Source organism: Zingiber officinale, chromosome 2A, assembly GCF_018446385.1.
Source record: "Zingiber officinale cultivar Zhangliang chromosome 2A, Zo_v1.1, whole genome shotgun sequence".
Taxonomy (NCBI): domain Eukaryota; kingdom Viridiplantae; phylum Streptophyta; class Magnoliopsida; order Zingiberales; family Zingiberaceae; genus Zingiber; species Zingiber officinale.
In genome coordinates this window covers 89,438,425-89,447,969 of record NC_055988.1, presented here as the reverse complement: position 1 = coordinate 89,447,969, position 9,545 = coordinate 89,438,425, and the positions used below count along the sequence as shown (strand labels likewise).

The 9,545-nt window shown below is 36.4% G+C and overlaps 1 protein-coding gene and 1 pseudogene across 1 annotated transcript; one reads left to right on the top strand and one right to left on the bottom strand.

Annotated features, from left to right (window-relative positions):
- Positions 1-3,299: 3,299 nt before the first annotated feature.
- Positions 3,300-5,515, bottom strand: LOC122039778. Its single transcript, XM_042599226.1, has 2 exons — positions 5,237-5,515; positions 3,300-3,602 (listed from the first exon to the last, which is right to left on the bottom strand). Exons 1-2 carry the CDS (start codon positions 5,484-5,486, stop codon positions 3,394-3,396), a joined length of 459 nt encoding a protein of 152 aa, XP_042455160.1. The 5' UTR covers positions 5,487-5,515; the 3' UTR covers positions 3,300-3,393.
- A 1,546-nt stretch (positions 5,516-7,061) lies between these two features.
- On the top strand, positions 7,062-8,049 carry LOC122043790 (annotated as a pseudogene).
- Positions 8,050-9,545: the final 1,496 nt, after the last annotated feature.

Sequence of the window (9,545 nt, the reverse complement as noted above, 5' to 3'; positions counted from 1 at the left end):
TCTATGAACACCTTTAAGAGTAACCGATTTCACACTTCACACTTTCTATGTACCTCCCTTCATATCCGTGGGGCCGGCACTAGGGGGGCCGTTAATATAGCGGATCTATATTTTTTTTAAGAGCAACCGATTTCGCTCAATTTGCTTAGAAGATTGTTTTTCTAATCTTCTATCAATATGCTGATCAAGATTTTTCAAATCTTTCCATTTTCGCATGGCAAAGGTATGCCTTGAATTCCTATTTCCTTCATGTCTCTTGAATGAACAATTTTTACAATTCACTCTTTTCCAATTTTTAAATCCCGTAACAATGAATGTGTCAAATTGTGCTGAATTAGTGTCAAAGACATAGCAAGGGAAACAAAATGCACTTTGCTTCTCAATAGAAAAATTAAGCATGGATATTTTTGAAACCAAGAAGATTGGAATCTACGCTTTTGACCTTCACATTCAGTAAAAGGATAATCATATATAGGTTGAATTAGCCCTTTATCAATATATACTCTTCTTATCTCATCTTGTAGTTCAATGTGATGTTGTAAAATTGGGATGTGAATTCAAAGATCAGAAACATATTACAAATTGTTACTCGAAAGTGGTTCATCAAGAGTCTCATTTCCAGGTCTTGATCTTTTAACTGACGTTAATTCTGAAATACAAGGAGATATATTATTTGACCCATTTAAATCACTTATTGATTCATCATTCTTCCTTTTGAAGAAATCAAAGATTTTTTTATTCTTCATTGTCATATTTCACCTGTAATCAAAATAAATTTTGATTGTTTTAATGCTTTGTCAAATAATAATTCAACAATCTAATCTAGACATTAATAACCTAGGCCTCTAAATTGAATTGGGCTTTAAAAATAAATTGGGTTTGATTTAATAATTACCTCTAAATGAACTAGGCTTTAAACATATATATACCTAACTTAAAATTTAAAAATTTCTACTGGGCTTGTGCCCATCTTTACCTATATTGTTCTCCACCCTAATTATAAATTAACCATATTACAAATAAAAATTCTATTAAGACTGTGAATATTTTAAAAAATGTATATTAACCAAGTCAAGGAAGTAAAATATATCATTAAAAGTATATCTTATTAAAATTGTACAATAAATCTTTTAGGATCTATCATTTAAAAAATGATTATCTGTAAGATAAATCCAAAATTAGGGGTTGATTTAAAAAGTTAAATAAAGACATCTAAAAATTAAAAAATGTTATTCATCATACAAATTCATAATGCTAATATATAAGAGGGGAAAAGATAACTAAAATACAGTAGACGACAATATACATCTCTAGAGTGATCATAGTGAAAATTCTCGTTTTTGGTAGGATTTTAAAAGTTGCTAGTGCTTTGGAATTTTTCTTGAATGCTTGCAATTGTCGAAATAGTGTCGAAAGTTTTGGAGCTACTAAAACATTGATTTACACCAAATCAAAGCGCAAACTTCATTTATAAGAATGGTTCGTACTACAAGAAGCTTTGAGTGCTGACCCAAATAAATAATATACCTCGCTTGATCGTTGCAATCAGAGATGGCGAGGAGGAAGGTTGCTTTTCACCGGTTAGGACTTCGATGGTCCGGAGGGGAGGGTCATTTGTCTTCGTTGAGTTCTTGCACCGTGCTGCAACTAAGGAAACACATTGACTTGTTGAACCGTGTTGCACCATGTTGTATCCGTGGTGTTTAGGTTTAGGTTTGACGAAGAAGATGAACCAGTGCCGACCATCAGTGTTGGTTTGGACGCATGCCAGGAAGAGAAATCAACCGTGGCATAGTGCTGCAACATAGAAAACACGTTGAGTTGCTGCATTGTGAATTTGACGAAGAAGATGAGCCGTGCTACACTATGATGTTTAGGTTTAGGTTTGACGAAGAAGATGCATCACCATCGTCCGTCGATGTTGGTTTAGACGTATTTTGAGAAGACAAATCATGTGTGGTTTAGATGCATGTGATAGCGATGCTGGAAAAGACAAACAACCACGAGGAAGAGGCGGAGGGTAAAATTAGTATCTCATATGTTATTGGTCATTTTAGAGGTTATGTACGTGAAATGAGTATTTTGTAAACTTATATACGCGGTTCAGTAAAAACTTGTAGTAATTTTGATTAAAATTATTTTACATAATAGTAATTTAAGAGAAAATTACTCTAATTAGAATAATCTAAGAGAAAATTACTTTTATAGTTTACTAAGAAAACAAAACAAAGAATCTGAAAAAACTAAGGAGAAAAATCAATGTTTACTTAGAAAAGAAAATTTTATTAATAATTGGGAATACTAGCATAAGTACATATAGACTTTAGACTTGATAAAAAACAAAAGAAATCTTTATATATGATTCTTAATTTAATGTAATTTAATAAAGAAAGAAAAGTAATCTTTTCAAAAAAATTTCTCGATATAAATTAAAATTAATAAAATAGGATGTTATTATAGATAAATTATGACCTATAATTATCAAGAATATCAAAAAATCCTAAATAACATAACAACTGAAATTACTTAAAGTAATAATAAAATATTTGAAAGATCAGATGAGGGTTTAAACGGTAGAATTTGGATCTACAAATTGATCGTTATGAGTACTCCTAATAAAACTTGATTCCGAATGACTATTGACAGAACCTAATTTCGAATAAAAAATTATGATTATTTAAAATTTAAAAGATGATATTAGGTTCATTATATTCCGGATCCTTCTTTTAACATTTTTGTTTTCTTTGTTTTTACCTAATTTTTTCTTTAAAAATAATCAAAAAGATAAATTGTTTTCTAGCCGACAATTGACACTAATGCTCCCTCCCTCAGGTTTTTTTTTTTCACAGGAAAGATGAGAAAATAAATAAATTAATGAACATATTGTTCGATATAAATGAACATATCTTTTCAAGCTCCTTGTTTCTTCTTCACTGTCTCACGAGGTGTCCACTTAATTAAAAGATGATAGATTAGAATAAAATAGATTCATTATAATAAAATAGAGATCAATTTCCGATAGATATAATGAAATGGAGATCAATTCCCGATGAACACATAACCCCTTAATATTTAACGGTCGACTATAAATTAACCTCATGATTTATCTCCCTTAACAAAACTTGAGGAACGTCTGAAATAATCGTAATCATTTCTTCTTCAACCAGGTTTGATGAATATTAGTAAACAGACTAGAATCGTACCTTGTTCCTGAAAGAACTCCCTGCTCAACGACAAGGTCGACACCGATAATGCTCCTCTCATCTTATGTTGGTGATCATCAAACTGAATAACAAAGGTATCCAACGAGTACTAGAATGTGATTCTATGCCGTCTCACCACCAGAACAAGAACACATCGTAAGTGATAAATAAGAAGGCAGTCATTGTTTCATCATCTCTTATTAAAAACTGAAGGTACTTTTACATCACAGTTTTCCAATTTTTCAATTCTGGAAACACAGTCGTTTGCTCTTTTCAGAATAACTGGGGTTGCAGAAATTATGCTTTTGGTCTTTTCTCGCAAAAGAAACAATCTATCAAGTATTGTCTGATCAGCAAGTGAGCCTCCTTCATCTGGCTCAGATGATGGTGCTTGTGTTCCTACAAATGGAAGAAAGGTGTTGTTTATCATTAGTAGTCTGAGCCAAGTAGGAAGCAAACTAAAATGAGACTGTTTTGAGCTATAAATTGTCTCCTTGAGTGAGACTGTTTTGTATTGTGATATTCGACTCAAGAGCTAATCACAACAAACCGTATGACTTATTTAGACACGCAAACTAACTCATTAACTTGTCAAGTTCACCGTGAAGTCAAAATGGTTGAGGTCAATTTGATAGTAGCTTCTTTCTCATTTAAGAGTATAAACTTCTTTAGCCCATAATTGGTAGTGTGGAACTGAACTGAGGTTTGACATCCTGTCAAAGACTAAAATCCAACACAGCCAAGAATCATCCGTAAGTGAGGCCCGATAGTGCTTTCACCATCATGTAGGTAACTCTTTTCACCATCGCACCATACCTAGATTAAGCATGTTCCAATTAAAAATGAAATAATGCCTTATTAACTTGTCAAACACAACTATCACCAAAATATTTAAACTCACATTAATAGTAGTTTAGTCATCTAAGCTAATAAAGCTTCATTGTTAGCCTATAACTCTTTAATATGTTTTTTTTAATCCAGTGTCCAAGCTTCTCCAAACTAATCTTGGAGGTAGACAACCTTCCCCTGGTTTGCCTACTGAGTAAATTTGAAACACAACTTATGCATATTTAGAGGTCACCCTCCAAAATATTTATCCCCTACTGGGATTCAAATTTTAGTCCTCTTATTTGTTCCCCTAAGTGCATTACCACTACATCACCCCCATGAGGACTGCCTATAACTCCTTAATAATAATAAAAAAATATAGATTCGCTACATTAACGATTCCCTAGTGTCGGCCCCATGGATATGGAGGGAGGTACATGCAGGTACACAGGCATCAGGCGCATGGTGGGGTAAACCCCAAGTCGTCAGTTCTTGAGAATCGACCCTTGACCATTACGTCAGAGATGTCATGCGCCCACCGTCTATGCTATAAAAAAAGATAAATCCGTTATCTTAACAACCCTCCTAGTGCCGACTCCACGGATATAAAGGGAAGTAAATGTAGATACACAGACGTTAGGCACACGGTGGGATAAATCCTAAACTGTCAGTTCCTAAGAATTGACCCCTAGTCATTACGCTAGAGATGTCATGCACTCATCTTCTAGGCTACGCTAAAAGCGACTACACTAGAGTGTCACAAACCATGAGATGGAAGAGTAGATAAGTTCATCTAACTCTCATCCGTATACACAGGAAGAGATTAATGAAACACAAAACAAATGTGGAGATGATGAGCATCACACTGTTTTAGAATCATTTATCAGCCAGCACTGTTCTCCTCATAGTCACCACCCAATCATGTTTGTCCCAAGTATTTTGAACTAGCTACATGAATTTTGTTTCTCAGAGAGATAATATCGATAACTGAAATGTTTTTAACTTCATAATCAGACAGCAATCACACTAAATATGCCATCGACTACAATGTGGATCAGTGTAGAATGAAAAGAATAAGAATTTTGTATTGGAACAGCTGCAACTTGAAGGTCAAGAGGATTCGGTGTGCAGACATAAAATCTACCAGGGAAGCAAAACAAAGTATCGAAAATTGAATGGCACGAGAACACCGTACGAAAAGGTACCAGTTTCAACAGCATCTGGCACGATTAGGGCTCCTGGCGGAAGGGCCGGCCTCTTGGCGAGCAGTTCGGAGGAAAGGACTTCGAGAACACGATCTAGGTTGTCCTTCCGTGCATCGAGGATCCTGCGTGCCAAATCGCTCACCTTGCTCTTCAGCTTCTGGATCTCCCTTTCGTCCTCTTCCTCGCCCTCCACCGCCACCAGTTTCCGCTTGCGGGAGCCTAGGGTTTCCATCTCGCTCTCGCCGGCCATGGCGGGCTCCTCGAAACCCTAAACCCCCATTGATGTTGAAAACCGAGATATATACCGTTGATTTTTGCGGCACGCAGAAACGTCACCAACTGTTATACTGGTGCGTGAGATGGGCCCCACGTGTTTTATCCCGCCTTCCCCATGTTTAAATACACAATATAAAAATTTCCATTTTACCCATGTGTCATGGGCCCACGTGGCATATCATCATCTTCCTCGCATTCCATTCCATTGCAAAAGGTGGAATTTAAAGTGTAGACATCCTTCCAACTGATCCAGCCCATGGAGGCTCCTCGCATTCCATTCCAGCATCAACAGACGCAGCGAAAAACATTAAAAGAACACATTTTGATGATAAATTCTTCAGAATTCCAACACAGAGGAGAAACCCAAGTGTTAATTAACCAAAAAACAAATATATCAAGTTTTTGATACTGTAGATGATTGTAACAACACATGGCGCAAGAAAAATCTGATACATAAATACAGGTCTGAGCTCCCTCAAACGCGGGCAAAAGGCGAAGCTCGCTCCAGCATCCCGTTAGCTTGCCTCAAGATCAACGTATAAGAAGTAAATCATAGTAACTGAGGAGACAAATAGACACGGAATATAGAGATTTACACAGATTGTCTCAAGGGTTCTATGAATCATAGAAAAAAAAATTTTATTAGAACTTTAATATATCATTTAAAAAATTAAAATTTTCTATCAGGTTTTTTCATTCGGACTTAAGACCATCAATAATGACAGATTTTAAAAATTTTTTAAAAAAACAAAATATTAATTTTAAAATAGATTTTTTTTAATAAAAATTTTAGTTTTCAAACTATTTAAGATGTAAAATTATTAATCTTCACGATGTATTAAGTCATTTTTTTTGAATTACTATTATTTTCTTAGTTAATATTAATATTTGTTGAATTAGATTTGTAATTATTAAAAAGTTTTTGACATTTTTTTCTTAAAGCATTCTCTTCGGGTGAAAATTTAATTAGTTTTTTATTTAAATATTTAATTGTATTATTTTCTGAATTTTAGTTTTGAATATTAGTAATAATTCTAATAAGTACATCTTTCTAAGATTGAATTTTTTTTAAATTTTTAGTACGTTTTATACATCGAATTATATTTGTTAGAAGAGATATTTATATTTAAATAAAAATAAAGAAGAAAATATAAATCTCTACTATTATCAAAATAAAATTGTTTAAAATTAAATGAATAATAAATCTAATTTATACTGTGTAGTTTCAATGTGTAGATATTCTTCAGACCTTTACCCTCCAAAGATAAGGAATTCTCTAAATACACAATTAAGCACCGAAGACGAAGAACACAGGAACCTGACGTGCATTAGGTTAGGTAATGAGTCATATAAATTAGTGAGGTCTAATTACAAAATATGGTGGAAAAAGACAATTGTATAATTAAATTGTAGCCATTGAAGACACAGGTGGAAGTTGTAAATAGGGCTAAAATCGAAGTAGCATTGCATGTTCGCATACAACGTTAACAACTTGGCAATTAAATATTTTATAAAAATAATAAACAAATATTTGTAACATGATGGCCCAATGGAAGGCGTAAATGGGGCCAAGAATCGAAGCGGCATTATATGCCCGCGTGATACAATTGCAACGTTAATAGTTTAAAATAATAAACAAAGATTTGTAATTATAATGGCCCCAATAAAATTAGGGTCCAAGGCCTATGCCTTATGCCGAGCATGAATTCGTGGAGGTGCTCAAACGCTCTAAACTATTGAGAGAGGAGGAGGAGATGGAGGAGAAGGAGGATGTGAAGCTGGGAGCTAACAAGTTCTCAAAGAGGCAGGCAATTGGCACAGCAGCATAGTAGGATAAGGATTACAAGGAGACACAATCAGCTCCACTCTTTGAGCCAGAGGAGTCTTGTGGTGGTCCCTCTACAGGGCTAGGATGGCAGAGTTCGTGGCCACCTTCCTCTTCCTCTACATCAATGTCCCACTGTCATTCAGATGGCCAGGTCTGGCGCCAGGTGCCCCACTGTGGGTGTCCAAGGAATCGACTGGGTCTTCGAGCAAATGATCTTTGCGTTGGTCTACTGCACTACCGGAATCTCTGGCAACGTTTACTCTCAAATTCCTACATGTTTCTACATCTGCAATGATCTTCAGGCTGTTCCTCACAAGTTAGCTCTTCGTCACACGGGCCCTAAACTACATGATCATGCAATGCCTCAGAGACCTCTGCGGCACCAGCATGGTAAAGGGGGTACCAGAAGAGGGTGTACGACGACAAAGGCTGCGACGAGCCTAACATCATCGTCTCTGGCTTCTCCAAGGGCAATAGTTTGGGTACCGAGATCATCGAAACCTTCATCCTCATCTACACCATCTTCTCAGCCACTGACACCAAGAAGAGCGCTAGGGACTCCCATGTTTCTATCAGTTCTACTTTGATCCTGTCTGAAATTAGGAAAGATGACACATTGCTAGGTGACGACAAGGTTGACCGTGAAGAGACTTCGAGTAGGAGGGACCTAGTATTGCGATTGTGCCTGCGTATCAAAGAGAAGAACTAGAAGCAAAAAACATTAGTAACAGGGCCAGAGAGGGATCCCAGTATAGGCACTGCGACACTCAAGTCAGATAGAGGGTAGTGGAGGAAATGAAGAATAGTGGCAACGAATAGTGAACTTTGATAGTGAACCTTACATACACTTGTTGATGGAAACCCCTTTATATGATGTTACTTTTATTAGTGTAAGAAGCACTAGATGATCGAACCTGAATTTTGATCATATTGTCAAAGAGTTCAAAGTTAAGTCTTATTGTTATACTGATAAGGTTGATTGCATGTGTAAGAAAGTCCTAAGGGCGTGTTTGGTTAGGGTATATCGCTGATAACCTTGGTAAGTAATCAAGGATAATTTTGTATGGTTTAAGTAATCAGTGATTCCTGGTAATACAACATCTCCGCCATGTCAGCAATAAGGGAATATAACCCGTAATAATAAAATCTTGGAAACCTTAGGTTTTTAACGATTCCGGGGTTAACAACAATTTTCTTCCAAAATTATCTTCCATGAGAGCAAGCAACGATGGTGAGTAGGCCGCGGCTAAGGCTGGCCATCGTCGGGACGGAGCAACGACGACGGCTCACTGAGGAGAGAGCAGCAGTCATAAGCTCAAGATTTTCCTCTGAATAGTTCGTGAAGGAGGGAGCAGCGACCCAAGGCATGCAGTGCCGACGGTTCACGAAGGAGGTGCCAGTAGTTTGCGGAGGAAGGAGACGGAGATAGCGTCAGCGGTTCGTGGAGGAGGTGGCACGCCGACGGAGGGAGCAGCGGCCCAAGGTGCACAGCGCCGGCGGTTTGCGAAGGAGGCAGCAATGGCCCAAGGTGAACGATGCTGATGGTTAGCGGAGGTGGCACCGGTGGTTCACGGAGGAGGGAGATGGTGCCACTGGTTCACTTTACGGAGGAGGAGGCACACCGACGAAGGGAGCAGTAGCCCAAGGTGCATGGTGTCGGTGGTTCGCAGAGGAGGGAGCAGCGATCCAAGGAGGACGGTGCCGGCAGTTCATGGAGGATGCGCTAGCGGTTCGCAGAGGAGGCGACACGCCCGCCATTTCTGCAGAGGAGGAGGCGTAGCAATGGGAGAGAAGCACAGTAAAACGAGGAAGATATAAATTTGTTAATAAATATCTAAATTTATTTTAATTATATATATATATAAACTTTTTAAAATTTTATAAAACAATTATATTTATTTATTACATACATTATCAATTTATTAATTAATAATATTATTAATTTAATTTAATTTAATTTTAAAAAATTAATTAAATATCAAATTCAATAAAGGGTAATATAGTAAATATTAAATTAGATTATAGCATTACCTAGATTGAACCAAACAAGATTAAGGTTATGCTTTATTTCCCGTAACCTTGGTTATGTGATTACTAAGTAATCGTATAACTAAAGTTATACACGATGACTTGAACCAAACACACCCTAAGTAAATTTAGGTAAGATAAAATTCCAAGTAAAAACTAGGCAATTGGAAAGCCCTA